The 19,822-nt window shown below is 38.7% G+C and overlaps 1 protein-coding gene across 1 annotated transcript; it reads left to right on the forward strand.

Moving 5' to 3' along the window:
- Positions 1-2,888: 2,888 nt before the first annotated feature.
- LOC126827460 (uncharacterized) lies at positions 2,889-19,814 on the forward strand. Its single transcript, XM_050556810.2, has 9 exons — positions 2,889-3,023; positions 7,393-7,453; positions 11,672-12,019; positions 13,171-13,518; positions 14,416-14,454; positions 15,332-15,502; positions 17,900-18,067; positions 18,452-18,524; positions 19,256-19,814. The coding sequence occupies exons 2-9, from the start codon at positions 7,396-7,398 to the stop codon at positions 19,473-19,475; spliced, it is 1,425 nt and encodes a 474-aa protein (XP_050412767.2). The 5' UTR covers positions 2,889-3,023; positions 7,393-7,395; the 3' UTR covers positions 19,476-19,814.
- The last annotated feature ends 8 nt before the right edge of the window (positions 19,815-19,822 follow it).

The raw sequence follows: 19,822 nt of genomic DNA on the forward strand, positions 1-19,822 counted from the left end.
GTCTACATACTTAATAAATTTGGAAGTCAGTTTGGTAAGATGTTTGTATTGTTCTTCCTTTTTGAGTAGGTGAATGTTAGAGGTCACCCTTACTCTTCACCTGCCAATCTGTTTCACAGCATATTGCGAAGATGACTGCCTTCATCACATGACGTCATATCACGCGGAGTCAATCATTGGCTCAATGGCGCGTGCTTTGTTTACGTAAGACGTTAATGATTCGAATTTAATTTGTCGGAGGAAAAACGTTAATATTTGTGGCTCATTAAGTCGCATCAATGTCATCCTTATCATTGACCGTAGCGGCCTAGTGAGTATTCACTGCGGATCAGTGTGTACACCTGCATGTAAACCGCTCGTGACGTAACCTTTCGTTAGTGTTGCGTGTAACATTATTTGTGTGGTTTTGCAATCGAAATTCTATCATTATGTTTAATCCATTAGTCAATTTAAAAAAATGACTATTTTCGAAAAATTGATGAAACAAATAATGATCGATGCCCGAAAAATATCGCACAGAGTAGAGTGGCTTGAGACAAAATTATTGTGTTATGTTGATCTCAGAATTTGCCACAAATTATGTGCTTAATTCGTTTAATTTTTTGGATGTAAGGGTATAATGTTCTTCTTTGATAAAGAATTTATATTATCCGCTGAAGGGTGTCATCTTTCTAGGAGGTCAGCTGGATGATGTACATATGGGTAATGGATCAAGGGAATAACATTTAGCAGCTTTACTAAAAATAACCAAAGATTAGAATTAAAGTTTAAACATAAGATATTACAGTAGAATAGAGCAATAAGAACGCAATTAAAACTAACTATATCATCTGTCATTTCATGACATAGGATTTAAAAAACATATCCACGTCTAATAAAGATGCGGAAGGTTGGATGGCCGAATGATAAGTGCGTGCGCATTGTATCATAAGGTCTGTCATTGAGTCAGCTGGCGTGGTTTCGATTCCCCGGTTGTACTTGACAAGGAGTTGGGTCGCCTGTCCAACCTCGTGGGTTTATTGAAATATATTGAACCATATGTTAGTACCGAAATGACCTGCTTTGTGTCGAGTGGACGTTAAACCCCATTTCTCTCTCCCTCTAATAAATAGAAAGAGAATGACATACATAATAGTGATCTGTGATACTGTAAGTAAAAATACTCTACTTCTCGCATAGTACTCTTCAAAAAAAGTAGGGGATATTCAGACACAATACAAAACTGCGGAAATGCACTGCTGTTTTTATTAGAGGTAACCAGTGTATGTTAATAACAGGCCAATTGCCTACACATGAACATAAACAGTTCATATGGGCGGCTTATCTGACGGCCCCATTTCACTCGCAAAGAGATACACTGTCAAAAGTCATTCACGACACGAGCGTTATCATCTTGAAAGATGAAACGTCGACCTGCAGTTTGAGCAAAGGGCAGAACTATAGGTGCCAGGATGTGGTCACGTTAGTACACACCAGTGACCCTTCCTTGAACAATATGCAAGTCTGTTCTGCCAGTCATGGTACTTCCTCCCCACAACATAACAGACCCACGCCCGAATCTGTCATATTGACTGACGTTAACGTTAGCATGACGCTCATTTACACGCCTCCAAACGCGAGCACGCCTATCGGTGAAATCTGAGAACATTACACGCGCCCATCGACGATTACCCCAATTTCTACGCTACCTACACCATTGACACCTGTTTGCCATGTGCTGCTGAGTTTGGGGTGTAACTCGAATTCCTGTAACTTGGTACAAGTTTACAGAAAGCTGATTGGCCGTTTGTCCTCGATTTCGCAGCACCTGTGTACGAATGTATCGATCCTGGGCTTGTGTAGTGGCTCTAAGACGACCTGAACGAGGTCTATCATCAACATTGTGCGTTTATTGGTACCGGTTCCACAGTCTGCTAATCAGACTGTGACACATTAAGCATGTGGGCTACTGCTTGACGTGTAGAGAGAGAGAGAGAGAGAAATGGGGTTTAACGTCCACTCGACATAAACTAGGTCATTTCGGGACTAACATATGGTTTAATTTTATTTACATAATTCGCTTGCGCGTAGGGGTCTTTAGCAGTGGGAGGAAACCGGAGGACCCGGAAAAAACCCAAGAGGTTAGACAGGCGACCCTACTCCTTGCCATGTACAACCGGGGATTCGAAACCACGCCAGTCGACTCAATGACAGACTTTATGATACAGCGCGCGCACGCTAACCATTCAGCCATCCAACCCCCCTCTCGACGTGTAAAACCCATGTGAATCAATAGCACGTAGAAGTTCATCATGTTGAAGACGTCTCATTGCAAATTAAAAGTAACACACTAAAGCAAAGATACGCTAAACAGTAAATCTTATGCAAGAACCGATAGGAAAGCAAACATGGATAGGATAAACCAGCACGCGGCAGTTTTCATCAACCCTTCCTTGAAGTGTCACATTAGACAACGACCCCCCCCCCACGTGCACGGCGCTATTGCGTGTCGCACGTGCAGCTCAGTGGTTCTGTTGGGGCGATAACTTCTTCATCTGTGAAAATACTCTCAAAGCATGTCAAGTGTCCATTTATCATATCACAACCTGCATAGGTATTTGCATTTCAATATCCCCTACTTTTTTTGAAGAGTATATTATGTAACACCAGATACATAATGACACCTGATAATCGGGTTTAATGATTTCATAATTCGAGTCTACCAGACATGCTATGACACCTTTATAAACTCTCCACGATTGAATTTATTTTACATAAATATCTTTTAAAGATGATATATATATATACATTGTTTTGTTGTTGAGCATAAGAATACGACCTGCGTGTAAATACCCGTAACGCATGAATTTAATATAGACATATTACTTCCTTGAATCAAGATGAGTTTATAGGCCTATTATACCTTGTCAAATAACACACCCATTACGTGGTGTTTTATGAATACTTGTGAAAGATTGCCGCTCTGTAATTGGAATTTAGCTGATTGAGTATATCGATTTATAGTGGGATATATTACTTATCTGGTAATTATAATTTACTTTCAGTCAAGATATTGTTATATATTTTAAAAGTTATTGTATATTTCCCCGGGGCGTGCTCCATGGGCACGGCAGCTTCCGGGTTTTAGTGTTGAGAGCAAGCCTGGACAAAAGGCACCTGTCAGATTTTGCCAGACACAAATTACTCGGGGTGTTCGAATGGTGAACGCGTACGCGTTGAATCATATGGGCTGTCATTGAGTCATGTGGCGTGGTTTCATTTCCCCGCTTGAGCTTGACAAGTAGAAAGATCGCCTTCCAATCCCGTGGGGTTTCCCCGGGTCCTTCCATTGCTAAAGATCCCTATGGGCAAGGAATTATTGAAATAAAACTGAACCGTATGTTAGTCCCAATATGACCTAGTTTGTGTCGAGTGGACGTTAAACACCATTTCTCTCTGTCTCTTGTGTGAATTATGTTTTATAATATAATACATAGTCTATCGTAAAATTTGCGTGGGATTTAAAAGTGTTTGATAAGTCTACAAATTTATTTTTTAAACCGAATAGTACTATACTATTCAAAAAAAGTAGGGGATATTTGATTTTTAAGTGTTATTAAAGTCACCTAATGAAACTGACGAAGAAACAAATGACAAAATGAAATGAAGTTCACATTCATCGATTTATTCCAAATGATCGTTAGACTAAGTAAGGCACAGACTGACCATTATAAGGGTAAAATGATACCCGGGGTCAAACAGCAAAGTTACCACAGCATCACAACCAAGTCAGTAACGGGTAAATCCTCCTCTGTTTGCCAAACAAGCATTGATCCGACGTGGCATACTCCTAATGAGACGTCTAAGGTCATTTTGGTCCAGATTGTCCCATTCCTGTTGCAACGCAGCAGCAAGTTCTTGGACATTGGCAGGACGTTGTTGACGTTGACGTAACCTCTGTCCAAGCATGTCCCAGACATGCTCGATGGGGGAGAGGTCGGGACTCAGTGCTGGCCAAGGTAATGTGGTGATGTTCTGTTGTTGGAGGTAACCTGTAACGATCCTGGCCCTGTGACATCTTGCGTTGTCATCCTGGAAGATGAAACGGCGGCCATGACGTCGTGCGAACGGCACAACATGGACTGCCAAGATGTTGTCCCGGTAGTACTGGCCTGTAACACGCCCTGCAACAACATGTAAAGCCGTTCTTCCAGCAACAGTGATGCCTCCCCACACCATAACAGAACCACCCCCAAATCGATCATGTCTGATGATGTTAACGTCTTGGAAGCGCTCGTTTCGACGACGCCACACCCTCCTACGTCTGTCCAAAAAATCAACAGTGAACCTTGACTCATCTGAAAACATCACATTGCTCCAGCGTCGATTATCCCAGTGTTGACGATCCCTACACCAACGACGTCTTGCCTGAATGTGATGATCTCTCAAACAAGCGAGGACGTCGGGCGCGAAGGTGACCCCTGTGCAGTCGATTCCGAATCGTCTGGCCACTCACTCTCACACCAGTGTCTGTTTGAAGACGAGCGCTGATCTGATTTGCTGTGATGACACGATTTCTCAAGGCCAAGGTACGGATAAATCGATCCTGGGCTTGAGTTGTCGCCCTTGGTCGACCTGAGCGTGGCCTGTCCTGTACAGATTGTGTATCACGGTATCTGGACCATAGCCTGCTTATGACAGACTGAGAAACATTCATCGTCCGCGCCACACCCGCCTGTGTTGGGCCGATATGTAGCATGCCAAGGGCACGTAACCTTTCATTTTGGGTAAGCCGACGCATATCAAAATTTGTTTTCTGGTCACTAAAACAATTAAACTGATGTTTCCACCCTGGAATTCAATGCCATAATGACTGTAACATTCAAAGTCAGAGTCGTGCAAATCTTGGGTTGGACCCCCATGATGATCCCAAGCATCACCTGCATTCCATGCGGTAGCTATTGGTGCGTTTGGGCGTCACATGTAACTGGAAATGTTTCTTCTGTTAGGTTCTATAGTGACTTTTTTCGTAGTCATTTGCATATTTTAGTATTATGCCCCCAAAATCAAATATCCCCTACTTTTTTTGAATAGTATAATATTTTCTGCAAAACGACGACAAAGAAAATCTCAAAATTTGTGCTCAACCACTGCTTCTTTGAACATACATGTATATTACATACCCGAGACATTTGTCCGGGTCCAGTAGGACAGCTTCTCTTTTATGGAGTTAACGTAGCTAACATATATTAGTGACAGCTTTTCATAAAGCTATAAAGCAATCTAAGAGCTTTATGCAAATAAATAACTAGCTTTATTCAAAGAAGTCAGACGTCTTTCATCGGTATAGACCAACATTTATCTACACAGCTGTTATTTTTATAACACCAGAACTTTGTTGTCACTTTTGAATACTTCTCTAATGTAAAATTTGTTCATGTCGTCGTTACGGTGGCTACATTCATTCATCCAGGGACAATTAAATGAATTGCGCAATGTATACACTTACTACAGGGAACAAAATAATCGGGTTCGCATCGCACTTTGCGACCCATTTCTGTATACATGGCGGTATATTAGATTCAAAATTCTAAAATGCTTTCGTCTAACTTCTAACTTCTGTTCATGTATTTTTTTAACTTCTATTCATGTAATTTCTAACTTCTATTCATGTAATTTTCAAATTAAGACAATGTATAATCCAACTTCTTTATTTATCTAGTGTAAATTTTAATTCTATTTCATCTTATTTCTATTATTTAGGCGAAACACGTCTTCTTCATTGATGCTTTACACGTTTAGCATCAACATCAACGAATTTAGAATTTTTACATTCTACCTAGCAACCATCATTATGAAGTCGTTTGGTGTCGCCACTGCGTGCTCATTTGGTGATTGCGCACCTGGTCGGGACCATTATGTTGATATAAACGACCCAGGAACATGCGGTATCTAGTTTCCGTAAGGGCCAGTCAACAATTGGATTGTTATCCACAAACCTTGTTAAAACAAGATAAAGGCCACAGTCTATAACGGATTTGTTTCATTCAGGGTTCCGTGATTTACCTCCCCTCCCCCGTAAACCTTATCAACGCGATGGAGGCTAAACTTTGTAATGGGTTTATTTTCAAATCTGGTGGGAAGCATTGGGGTCAAGAGAGGACGAAACCTATCGATGTGCAGTGTTTCGACTCCTTCAAAATTAATCCCATTAAAAATACTTATAGACCATGTAGTTGTTATGTTAATGTATGTTATGTTATTAAAGGAGAATTTGTTACTATTTCTGTCTCCATGCCATTTAGTAACTGAGGGTAAAATAAATAAAACAATCATTAACAGCTTTATTTCATTCCGTGAATGTGTCACTCTAAAAGAATTTTTACACTCTAGATTTAGTGTACTTTACACTCCAACTTTGCTTAATTTGATTAAAGTTGTGAGGAAAGCCGAAGACTCACTAGACATCAATTTAGATAGCAATTGTATCCCACAGAATTATGTCCCGGGTATACATTTTAACTAACATTAAAATGGTTTTAAAAATGCGCATCGTCAGAGAAAATTTGGACGCCGGATATGCAGTCACTGTTTATGAACAAAACCAACACAAAATTGTATTATAGCTCTATCCCGGAGCTGTGGGCACACGACATAAGAAAGTCGTTGAATCGAATAACACGCGCAGCTCTTTGTAACGAACAGTTAGTTGCCCTTTAACAGTGTTAGTATGTTTTCGTGTTAAAACATGCTGGGTCTTATTTCCACTTTTACTGAAAATGAAATACTGGCACAAGACACGTACCAAGTTACTATAAATGAAATGAAATGAAATGGGGTTTAACGTCCTACTGTCTGCTCCGAACTGGGCTAGTAAATCGGGCATACACCATATACACCATACAGTGTGCTATGAGAGAAATTGTGCCCGGACAGCGGCACTACGGCCTACTCTTATATCGAATTCCAACTGTCAAGGGATCTTTTACGTGTACGCCAATGTGTACACGGATCTCGGTTTATCGTCCCATCCGAACGACTAGACAACTGTCCTTGTCCGTCCTGCATCACTGACAAGGGGGAACCACGCCGAAAAATCTGGATTGGCTTCCTCGGCCAATACAGGGATCGGACACCCGACTTCCAGGCTAGCGAGCCAGCGTCTTGCCCACTTAGTCACCGTCATCCCCGAACTGTAGCTAACCATACACAATACCGGCAGGTTAAAGAAGTAGCGACACTTTTCCAATTCCCTGTCGTTGTTAGTATAACAGGGAATATAAGGGTTTAATTGTTTTGTAATAGTATGTCGCCTAAATCTGTTTTTTCCACAGAATATTCAAGATTTTTTTGAAACCGTTTATCAACCTTCTGTAAGGAAAAATAACAAATGATTTTCTATATTTATTTTAGATAATGGCGAGCATGTTGCTGCGGATCGAAACTGGTACTGTTCTGTTGATGTTACATCAGGGTATATAATTTCTGTTTCTAATATTTATACATGCCTCGAAAACCGTACTCGTAACTAGCAACTGTCGTCAATCATCACCCACCAGTCGAGTCTTCTTGGAACTGTAATGAACAGCTACTCTTGATTTATCAAATTCCGTGGGTAGTTCCGCGTTGTCTTCACCTTGGACCCCTTTTGCTCAAATTCCTGTACACGGCACTGCTCTTTCCCAATATCGTAAACATTTGAGATAAATAAGACGCACAAATGTCATAATGTAAGATACGTCTAGATTGTTGCTTCGGCACAGTTAAAAAGGATTGGGTCGAATCGTCCCAAAAATATGGGTCAAATTTGTGTAACACTATGAGTGATAATAGAAGACCGGTTTCCTAAATATAGGATTTATTTACATCGGGAACAGGAACATAAATACACAGGAACATAAATCAAACAGCAATTTAAATACGTCAGGAACATAAACTATAACACCACTTTATTAAGTCAACCATTCCACCCCTCTGCCAAGGCAGCGGCTGAACTCGGGCGAGTCCATTAGCTCGCCTCCGCTCTCCTAACCAAGTCTCTCTCCCTTACCACGTCTGTCCCTAACCAAGCCTCTTCAGTTACAGGATCTATACTTTCGTTTACCCGACTGTACGAATTCTATTTAATAAACAGCATTGTCACTACATTTGGAATTTATTATATTGTGATTAAATAAGTGTATACTGTATATGTAGTGGACAGTAATTTATGTTGCAGATCAATAACATGCGGGGTTGAATGGGTTCGGTGCATCTAAAGGAATATTTTATATGTATAAAATATAGTCTTTTTTAATATGATACAAGCTATGGAGCAGTTTGTTACATTTGACCCAAAACTATTAGGTACAGATACGCCCACATTTTGCAAGAGATGGACAGGGAACAAGCTAAAAATAATACCAAACAATTTTTGGTACAGATCAGGGGCCATAATCCAGGGATTTATGGTCCGATATGCGTAAGTAATTTGGGAAATAGACTGTGACGCGGAGCGGCGATTTTATCGGGGAGTTTCGGTCCGAAATTCGATATATTTAAACATTTGTTTTTAAATTGGATAAAAATTGTGACCTCTACCGTCGTAATAAGCTTTCTTTTACAAAAAAGAAGTTGCAAGGGCAACTTTGCAATGGGTTACGGTAAAAAAAAAATGGCGCATAGGGCAACATCTACGTTGTCTGCTTACAAAACAAAATTATCCATTTTACCGATTTACTTATAGAAGCCGATAAGAACCATTTCACGCCATCTTGCCGTCGTGTTAACTTAGTGCGAAGGCGGGGGATCACGTGGCTAAGTGGGTAAGGCGCTGGCTCGCTAGCCTGGAGGTCGGGTGTTCGATCCCTGCATTGGTCGAGAAAGTTCATCTCGATTTTCCGGCGTGGTTTCCCCTTGTCAGTGATGCAGAACGGAGGGCCTGACAAGGACAGCTGCCTAGTCGTTCGGATGGGACGAAAAACCGAGGTCCCGTGTACACATTGGCGTGCACGTAAAAGATCCCTTGGCAGTTGGAATTCGATATAAGAGTAGGCCGTAGCGCCGCTGCCCGGGCAAGATTTCCCTCATAGCACACTGTATGGCGTATGCCCGTCTTCAATTAGCCCAGGTTAGGTGCAGAAGAGTAGGACGTTAAACCCCATTTCATTTCATTTCATTTAGTGCGAAGGCGAACCCAAAGTGTGACAATTGGCCCTTCGCCACGAGGTTTATCGTGAAGGCAAGATGCCAAGAAATAATCCGTTCGAGCCAAGAAGTCGACGCACTTCATAGCTTTGCCTTGTTCATTTGCTGCCTTCTTGCCTTCGCGCTGTGTACTCATAGCGAAGCGAAGCCGCGACGGAATTAGGTTTCTTGCAATGGGTCTCTACCGGAAGGTGAAGACGCGACGGATCGATGTAATGTACAGTTCTAGAGAAACCGAAAATGGAAGCTTGAGTAAAGGAATATGCATGACAGATACAGACCGGAAGAAGAAGTAAAATCACTTCTTGGTTTCGCCTTTTGGTGATAGACTTATAGCGAAGCGCAGGCAAGAAGAAGGAGCATAAATCTACTTATCGGCTGACATAGATTTCATATGGTTTTAAAATAGTACCGGTATTGAAATTGGAACACTCTATAAACTTTTCTCTTTTAAGCACCTATAACCCATCTCGGTTAAAATGAAACCATATTTTCACACTAATTTCAAGTTTTTTAAAAGATGCATTATGTAAGAGCTAAATCTACCCATTGAAGGTCTTTATTTAGCCATTTATTCACATGACAAGTCCACAATCAGCTCTACAGACCTTTCGATGTCAGAGATTTAAACGGATTAAAACACAATTCAACATCTATGATGTAATTTAAAAGTGGCGAAGCGATGGTAAGTCTCGAATAAAAAGTACCGTTGTTACGATAATAAACAGTCTTTGCCACATCTTGTAAAAAACTTCAAATAGGATAATTTAGCTTCTATAAAAGTAATAAACTCAGAAATATATACGTAAATAGCTTAAGCACACAGTTTTATCCAAAGAAACGAAAGGAAATTCCATTCGGAAATCAATAGCAATATTAGATCAATTGTCGCTATTTCACTTATAACAGTCTAATTGAAGGCAAATCTGTCAGAGGCACAGTATAACATATTTTATCACCCAATAATACATTCTACAGTAGATATCGCTTCTGTGATATATTTCATAATCTACTGCGATATCTCCTTAGGATATCGCTTTACATGTATTTGATTGGTCAGTTGAAAAGGAACTACTTTTTTTTATTTTCAAATAACAGTTCATTTCTTATACAAAGTAACTTTTTTAAAAAAAAAAATGAACTATTGTTATTCAATTGACCTTGATGGAAACACTGGGCCAATATAAAGGACTTTGCAATGGTTGAATTGCTGTCAAATTAAATGATGTATCACTACGCCGTAATGTTCAGTAAAGTGAAATCTATAGCAAAGAATTATATTTATCTATTTGTGCATGTAAGAAGGGTTTGGGTGATAAATAAAATCTCCTACTCGTCTTTTTTGATATCAAAAAAGACTGGTAGGAGATTCTCTATGTATGTTAAACAGGGCCATGGCGAAATCTTATTGTATTATTTATCACGTTTATTTATGTATCAGCATAGGCGTACGGGCTTGATGACAGTTAGTGGGGCAGAACCCGAAATGCCCGAAAAAATTTCGGGTTTACAGACAGCGGCGTTGGTCATCCTCGAGAGGCGAAGAAGCAGAGCTTACCTTGCATGGACCCCCCCCCCCCCCCCCCCCAAGAAAATTTTGAAATATTTGACGGCTGCAAACACGTTTTCCTGCTATTTCAGTCCTTGAACAAAGTGGTCTATTATAGCCTAATTAAGATGGCTGACTCGAATTCCAATCAAAAGATCAATCGTTTACAGTCCACGAAGACGGGACCGTTAGCAGAAAATTTTGAAAATTTAACTGCCGCAAACGCGTTTTCCTGCTATTCCAGCCCGTGAATACAGCAACTTCAATTTGGTCCAATATAGCCCACCTAGCTGACCCGAATTCCAAACAACCAATCAATCGTCGCGGAGTATGGAGGGCTCACCCTCCCGGAGACAATTTTGAAAATTTAACCACCGCATATGCGTTTTCTGCTATTCTAGCCCGTGTAAGCAACTCCAACAGTATCCAATGGTTTTGTAACCTAAATCCCATTTTGAATTCCAACCATTCAATCGACTGTTGCAGCTGCATTCACAAATAATAATCGATGCCCGAAAAATGTCGCACAAAGTAGAGTGGCTCCAGACAAAATGTTTTAATCCATAGTCAACTCAGTACAAATTTGTGGTATTCAATTATAAAATTAGTGCTTTATTAGGGCTCGGTGACAGGGAAGCAACACTAGAAATGCCCCAAAAAATGTCAGATTTACAGACAGCGGCGCCGGTTTTCTTCGAGAGGCGAAGAAACGGCGCTGACCCTGTAAGGACCCCCCCCCCCCCAAAGAAATTTTTTGGAATATTTGACGGCCGCAAACGCGTTTTACTGCTATTTTACTGCCCCCCTGGCTCGTACGCCTATGTTGTATCAGCTTATGAATTGCAACAGTTAACCAAGTAAAAGGCGCCCACTGCTTTGTTCACTTATTATAATTTTGATATATATTTGCTGGGACTCATCTATACATTGCCTATAGTTTTTTATTATTATTTATAGTAGTGATGGTGATATCTTATGGAGGAATTACTGCCTGCTACAGTCCACCTGATTCCATTTGCTCATCGCATTTTCTAACTAATTCTTTCGGTTCACAACTTATTACAATAGAAAGACTTTATTACGGACACAAATCATCAACCGTCACAAAAGAAAGTTGTGATTGTAATAACACATGCTGTGTTTGGGATGCATATGGGCCTGCATCGAGTGAAGTACCGTTTAGTAAAGAAGATAGGTTATCAGTTTACAGAAACTGTTCTCATGAATTTTCATGTGTCATCAGGTCTCCATACAGTCCTAACACTGGTTATCATTATGTAGTGTATCAGATTTCAAGTCTTTCGGGTAAGTAATCTAGTCAATTAGCAATCACATTACAGGAATGTGTAGACATAGTGAGAAAAAGCATACATCTAGATGTAATGGAAGGATCAGTATTTAACGCAGCCGTCATTTGTGTATCACTTCTGTAATGGTTAGCCCGTGCGCGTTGTAGTTGTATCATAAGGTCTGTCATTGAGTAAACTAGCGTGGTGTCGACGCCCCGGTTGTACGTGATAATGAGTAGGATCGCATGTCCAACCTCGTGGGTATTCTCCGGGTCCCCGGCTTCCTCCCACTGCTAAAGACCCATAAGCGCAAGCGAATTATTGAAATAAAATTGAACCTTCACTATGTATGATATCAGTGCTTCGAGTCGAGCACTCCTGCGATTGGAAAGAGCTCGAGACCCCTTTATTATGATTCGATGTGTTATATATTATATATAATAATATGTATGAAAATGTACAGTGTATATTGTAGGTTACAATCATCCGTACGCTAACATCGATGAGCAAAGTTAAACATAATATTGAAAATAAAATACCAATTGATCGAAATTAAAATCAGTTTGACATATCAATAAAAAGTTATGGATTTAAAATATTTATGTTTACACCCAGACCGTGAGTTAATGTTTTTTAAAATCATATTGTAGTTTGCATAGGGTTCCCCTTTGTGCATTGCAGGTGATAGTGATCGGGATCTTCAAATATGTTACTGTAGAGGCATGCAACATGCCTTAGGTATTCGTGACCCTGCAGGTCAATTACCAAGATTCCACTCTCTTCCGACACGGGTCGCAACGCACGGCAAACACGTTTCCTCATTACAAGGATCCTTTTAGTCGCCTTTTACGACACGCAGGACATACTATACGAAAAGTATATTCTTATCACCCGCTACACCTAAGCGCGCGCGCGTGGGGGATGGGGGGGGGGGGGCTACTGTTAATATATCTATGTGTTTTACTCGCCTAGCAAGATAATGTTTATCCGAAGAATTGCATCATTATACGTACAATAGGTAATTCGAATTTTAAAAGTTTTAATCGAGAGTTGAATACAAGATCGATTGATCGGTTGTAATATGGAATATATTGGCTTTAGGTTTTTAACCCAAATCAAAGAGTTTAAACTTATGCGTATAAACTATATATGATTATATTTTTACAGATCACAATACTGACGACATCATGAGTATTACAAATATTACAGATACAGGTTGGCATTATCTCTACTTCGCTGGTAAATCTACACCAACTCGTGGTTTATCCTGCTCCTGTGATATAACTGGCGGCGAGGTAGATTTGAGATTTTACAGCTATTACATCAATTTGAATCGCGAATCCTGTTCACATGTAAAAATTACCGCAGATAATAAACCCGTATACAACTGTACAGATGATGGGGTTTATATCAGTCACCATGATATAATTATCTATGGTTTGAAAACGGCCAGGATCGAGTTTATTGATATGACATCGGACTATGACGATGCTATATGGATAGGGTTTTTTCGAAGTAAGTAACGTTTACTATTACGCCAATTATGTAGTCGTATATTGTCGTCGCCGCAGTGGGATCAAACGATTTAAATATGTGACACTATTATTTGAATGGTGACAACTGCACTTAACCGTCTATAAGTTTGGAAATTTGGTCTGCTTTTGTAACTTTAGACCACAATTTACAGTGTAAAATCAACATTACCTGTAATTACAGGCTTAAGCTCTTGCACGATATACACAAATTGTTAAGCACAGGGGTAAAGGTTACATTTATTAAACCTGATGCTGGAATTATTTCCTTCGCTAGAACGTGGATTCTAACCAGATGTCGATGACCTCCATTTTAGAGGTATTACAAGACCGTCTCAACCAATTTATTCAGTCAAACCTCTTCATTTTTTCTCGCCCCCGCTAACCTCGCGTCATTCAGTTCTTTTTAAAACATAAATATTAGGTTTCGAAATGATATCCTCTAATATAACAATTCGTCTATTTCAAAGGTATTATCAGTGAACTGAAAGTTATTGTGTAGCTGTCTAATACAAATCGTTGTATTGCATCCACAATAGCAAACATCTATGTGTTAAAATTGTACTTGGGATGTGTTTAACCATTTCTGTCACAGCTGTAAAATCTGTGAACGATGCTATTGACCTATAATAATTTATACCATCTGTCTTTATTCGTTAATCGTTATTCGTATGGTGACGGTTGTATGCTAACTCATTAAGGAACACGTATTACCACTTATTACTCATCTGTATATTCGGGTTATATTTATGGTTTATAGTGCATTATGGATTGAATGGGCTACACAGAAAGGGCGTCGAGATTATTCTCTTTTCCGTTATAAACGACAAATTTTGTATGAGACTATTCCAGTAATGATTTTTGTTCTTCTATCTTTCAGGAGAAGCTGTAAAGTATTCCTGTGACTGTAGTAAACAAGGTTAGACTTTACAGGCGAACATTGTCCGCTAATATTAGTATGTTTCACTATTCCGATGGTTGCTGGTAGTATCATCCTGGCCTCCTTGATACCAGGGAATACAAAATATGGTACAAATACACGACATGAGATACGAAATACCGCATCACGAACTAACTTCATATCTCAAAACAGCCAGGGGGAAAGAAAAAAAAATATATATGAAGAGTCCAGGGAAGAACGATCTAAGTCACATTTTTGTCTTTTCGCATAGAAGGCGAACAGAACAACGAGTTGGTTTAATTACAACTTCAAAATGATGTTTAATACGAATCATAATTACCAATAAAACAAACTGACTTCCACATTTCAGCCAAATTAAGGTCAAATAAAGGGTACGATCATGGACGTATTTGTCTGGGAGGCCATTTCAGAAGGGCCTTGGTTCGATGTGACTCCGATCGTTTTTACCTGGAATTGATTTTGCCACAGAAAGCTTATACAATTTGCGACCAGATGGCGCCATTAACTGGGGTTCGTTGAAAATGTTTAATGCAGAGCCGCGTAAAAGGGACCGTGTCTGAATAAACCGTGGATTATGGTCTAATCAGTTATTTCGGCTCTGAAAATGATCCGTATACCAATATAAGTTTCGATTTGCCCTTAGTTATCGGGGTGTGAACATAAAATCGGCATCTGTGTGTATTTTTCTTTCCAAAAACCTCATTTTTCTATATACTTTTACTTGAGAGTAGAATCTTTTATTAATTATATTGAATTAGATAGAATCAGCACCAAAGCCACCAATGTACTAAATTTAAATTGATAGAATATTGTCAAATAGTATTTAAATAATTATATTGAATTAGATAGAATAAGCACCAATGTATTATTACAGTGATGAATGGTGGTTGGAGTGACTGGTCATACAGCAGCTGCTCTGTTTCCTGTGGGTCTGGAATTAGAACACGCTCTAGGGAATGTAACGCACCTACTCCAGCTAATGGTGGAACCAATTGTATCGGTAGTCGCACTGAAGAGGTAGATTGTACAGAACAAGAATGTTCATGTTAGTATCTTTTACCGTCGTCCATGTGTCCCTTAAAGGACAATATTGGTGCCAGTCATTATCACATATGTGATAGAGCTGGTTAAACACATTCCAAATATAATTTTAACACAGAGATCATTGCTACGATAGCTGAGTAATACAGGTTTCCCGAATCAGAAGTGACGAACGCCAAAGGAAAACACGAGTCATCTCTCTATATAACTGACTGATGTGACGAGTTATAACAGATACACGGCCGAATTTCTGCTCACTAATAATTCCTTCGAAGACCAAAAGTTGTTATATGGGACTGTAAGAGGATACCTGGCAATTCAATAAAGTAATTGTATGTCATTAGATAAGAGAACACGAGAAAATAGAAATAGTCCGTACATTCCCTTGTTTATATTCATTCTATACCTGGTAATGCACGGACTTTTTATGTTTTTCTTTCGTGTTCACTTATCTAGTGGCAGTCAATTCTTTTTATGAATTGTCAGATATCCTCCCACAGTCTCACACAACAACTTTTGGTCTTCGAGTGAATTATTAGTGAGCAGAAATTCGCCCGTATATCCGTTATCACTCGTCACATCAGTCACTTATATATAGAGATGACTCGTGTTTTCCTTTGGCGTTCGTCACTTCTGATTCAGGGAACCTGTATTACTCAGCTATTGTAGCAATGATCTCTGTGTTAACTGTTAAAATTATATTTGGAATGTGTTTAACAAGCTCTATCACATATGTGATAATGACTGGCACCAATATTGTCCTTTAAATATCTTTTATATTTCCAGTATCTTCTAAACCACTTGTTGAGTTTTACCTGAAAATTAAGTGAAGGAGGAAGGACATAAAATCGACTTCTATATATTATATTAAGCCAAATTCATCAGTGTTTTCAAACCAGACGATATCCCATTCAGACCAATAATTGCCGGTTCGTAATGCCCAAATAAAAGACTCTCGAATCTCATTGATATCTTTCTTAAGCTATACGTGTTAAATGTAAAATCTGTTATTCGGGATGACATAGAATTTTTTAATACACATTCCCTCCATCTCTAATTATTTGCCACATTTTAGTAGCCATGGGTATGCGTGACATGTATGGCAACATTTCACACAACGTATGCTTTCCGGCCATAGAATATTGATTAGACAAAACTTCACCCTGACTAAAATTACTTTTACGTGTAGCAAAATAAATTACAAACACATTTTTGGTGTAGCGATGGGTACCAAGTCGGCACCACAATTCAGCAGTTTATCAATGAAATTTGTAGAGGAACAATTAATAGTGTACAAATTAAATATGGCGTAGATTACAGAATATCTTTAGAAAATCAACTGAAACGTTTCCTAGTATTTATCATTTGGAATGAACGAACTGGAAAAGTTGCACATTTGCAAGAAATAATGAATGACTTAGATTTACTCCTCCCAACCGATATGTATTTTAAAGAAACAGATACCCTATAAATCGTGTCATACTAAAAGTAATATACCGTTTTCTTTGGCTATCAGGATTCTCAGATTAGGTGAGCTAAATCAAATTTATTGTAACAACATTACCCCATCAAGGTAATAAAATCTGGGATAAATAAGGCTTTGACTTATTGATATCCAAACAAACTAAAACGAACTGGCTAGAAGTTTCAATGCTGCTGTACTTTGCCTTTGAAATCAATTGCCAGTATACATAAGCTATTCTCATTCTTCCACTGTTTTCTAGCCATAGTCTTATCCAAATTAGAAAGTGGGTATTTTAATTTTAGAGAGACACGTTAAATGTAGAGTTTTGAACATGCGTGAATAAACATTATCATTATTGCAATAGACAGAGATTGTAAGTAAAACATAGTACTACTCAGATCAATCCCGTTTTCAAAAACAGAAATTATGCATAGATAACATATTCACTCGGCCACACAGAATAGGTTCTAGGGCACCTTAAAGTCTCGTAACTGATAATAAACCACCGAATAGAATATATCAAAATTTCTTAAAGATGCTGCTTGTTACCTGTTCAAATGGCATCGATCTACCCAGCATGGGCTTGGTGGGGGCAAGTTTAGACATTTTTTATACTTCCTTTACGTCTTCACCTAACGGACATGATGGATTTGACTTTTTTTACTGTCCCAGTAATTCGAAGAAAGCGTGCACCATTAAAATGAGTCCGTCCATCTGTGTGTCCGTCACACCCTTTGGTACACAATAACTCTGCTTCTAATTGAGCTAAAATGTTCAAACTGTGTGTAGCTGAATTAATTGAGTTCTAACTGACTGAACTGTGGCCAACTGTGGTGTATAGTTTCACTACATTAAATTCCTAATCTATCACGGAGGAATACCTCCTTAAGATTTAGGTTGAGAATAACATCTTTGAAAATATTATTGCTTTTGAAGTTGAAGGTAGCTGGAGTGACTGGTCATATAGTGCCTGCTCGGTTTCATGTGGTGGGGGTACCAGGACTCGAATTAGAAAATGTAACATTCCCAGTCCTACAAGTGGTAGCCGAATTTGCTCTGGTGAAACATCTGATGATATTCCATGTGGTGAACAAGATTGTCCAGGTATAACATACACGTATTTCAGAACTGGCCAGACAATATACTGCTCAATTGTAAATTAGATTTTAAAGATCACGACACAAATGTGAAAATCTTAACTAAAGCATTGAACGAGAAAGAATATAATAGTTTTTGTGCGTTTAAATTATTAACATTTACTACGTTCGTGTAATTATAAGCGGGGTGACGGAGCTAAGGTTTTTCATTGTATCTAAATGGAGAGTAAACTATTTTGGGGTTTTAAATACCCACAAAACAGGATTATTCTGATTCATGTTCGACCTGTCTGTTACAAAAACAAAACCATTTTAACGGACAATGGGGAGTTGGGTGGGGTGGGGGCTAATGTATGTAATTGATATTGAAAAGTTACTATTATTTTTATAGAAGCTGCTGTATATGTTGTACCATGGGTTTTGTTTGGTGTGTGTTTATTAATCAACATTTTCACTCTCATATGGTAAGAATTTCGTTTAATCAACACTGATATAAGAGTTTCCATCAATCAGTATTTTAACTCTGGTTTGATGAGCTTTTCTACCAATCATTGTTGTAACTCTGATGATTTAATATCAATCAACATTTTTACACTGATATGCTGTCTATCAATCAGTATGTAAGAGTTTCCTTTAACGATATTTGAATTCTGAAAGGGTTGCTATCAATGTCGAAACAGTTTCTACCTATCCCAGCATGATACGTGTTTCTGTCAATCATTATTTTAATTCTGATGTGGTAAGAGTTTCTATTAACCAGTGCTTTAGCCCTGGCATGTTCAGAGTTTCGAGCAGTCAATATTTTAACTCTGATATGATAAGAGTTTTACTGAATCTGGATTAAATCATGTAGGCGACAGGGTATACTTATTCTAGCTGCAATGCTTGATTAATTTTCACTTATTTCGATACATATCTATAACAATGATGTCTAGGCTTCTGTTTTAGGTTACAAATTCCCTTTAAGGAGGCATTTGCATTTTTTATGTCTTCGTTGGTTGGTAAAAGATACTTTTCAATTTAACTATGATAATCCATAGCTGTTTCGCGGACGCTAGTGAACATATCTTGGTCTAAGATGTCAATTATTGGATTTCAAAAATTAGCTGAGTGATATTCAAAATTAATAGAATTTTTTGTGGGGTGAATTTAATATTTTATGTTGAAGTTTCGTTTTTTTTCTTTGAATAAACAGGTGTATAATAAGATTGATGAGAAGAAAGTTGAAACAGAAAATGTCCGGTCAAGTCTGCAATACTAGTCGTTTGTCAGAAATAAATAGAAACGAATCGTCGCCAACAGCTAGTAACACACAATCTGTATATTATGTAAATACTGTTATTAATGAAAACAATTACGAATCGTTATCACCAACTCTATCTGACGAATATGGTGCGTACGCATCACTGAAATAAGGAATTTTGTCATGGGTTGACATGGCTAAAACAACATGACCCCGATTTCACATTTTGGATTGTATCGGCCATGTTCATGTACTTTCTGTCCTTTCCGTGTTCTTTTGACATGTCTGTGGTATGTCCATGTACTAAAATTAATTAAATGTTATTCATCACCATCCGTCATGATTTTGGAATCCATCCAGATATTTTTATGCTCCACATTTGCATCACCTTGTAAACATCTCGGCATTGTGGAGCTTTCGAGCTTTGGTGTTCGCATGTCGAGCTTGGGCGTGATATGGAATTAAATTAAATAATGTTTACTTTTCGGCATTAATCGGGCTAATGAGGACGTTACTACA

This window comes from Patella vulgata, chromosome 7 (genome assembly GCF_932274485.2).
Source record: "Patella vulgata chromosome 7, xgPatVulg1.2, whole genome shotgun sequence".
NCBI lineage: Eukaryota > Metazoa > Mollusca > Gastropoda > Patellidae > Patella > Patella vulgata.

Excerpts from the sequence above, each read along its gene's own strand:
- LOC126827460 (XM_050556810.2), top strand. The coding sequence starts at position 7,396 with ATGGCGAGCATGTTGCTGCGGATCGAAACTGGTACTGTTCTGTTGATG. Across the intron at positions 12,020-13,170 it reads TCAGATTTCAAGTCTTTCGG|ATCACAATACTGACGACATC; the intron begins GTAAGTAATCTA and ends ATATTTTTACAG. Across the intron at positions 15,503-17,899 it reads TACAGAACAAGAATGTTCAT|TTGAAGGTAGCTGGAGTGAC; the intron begins GTTAGTATCTTT and ends TTGCTTTTGAAG.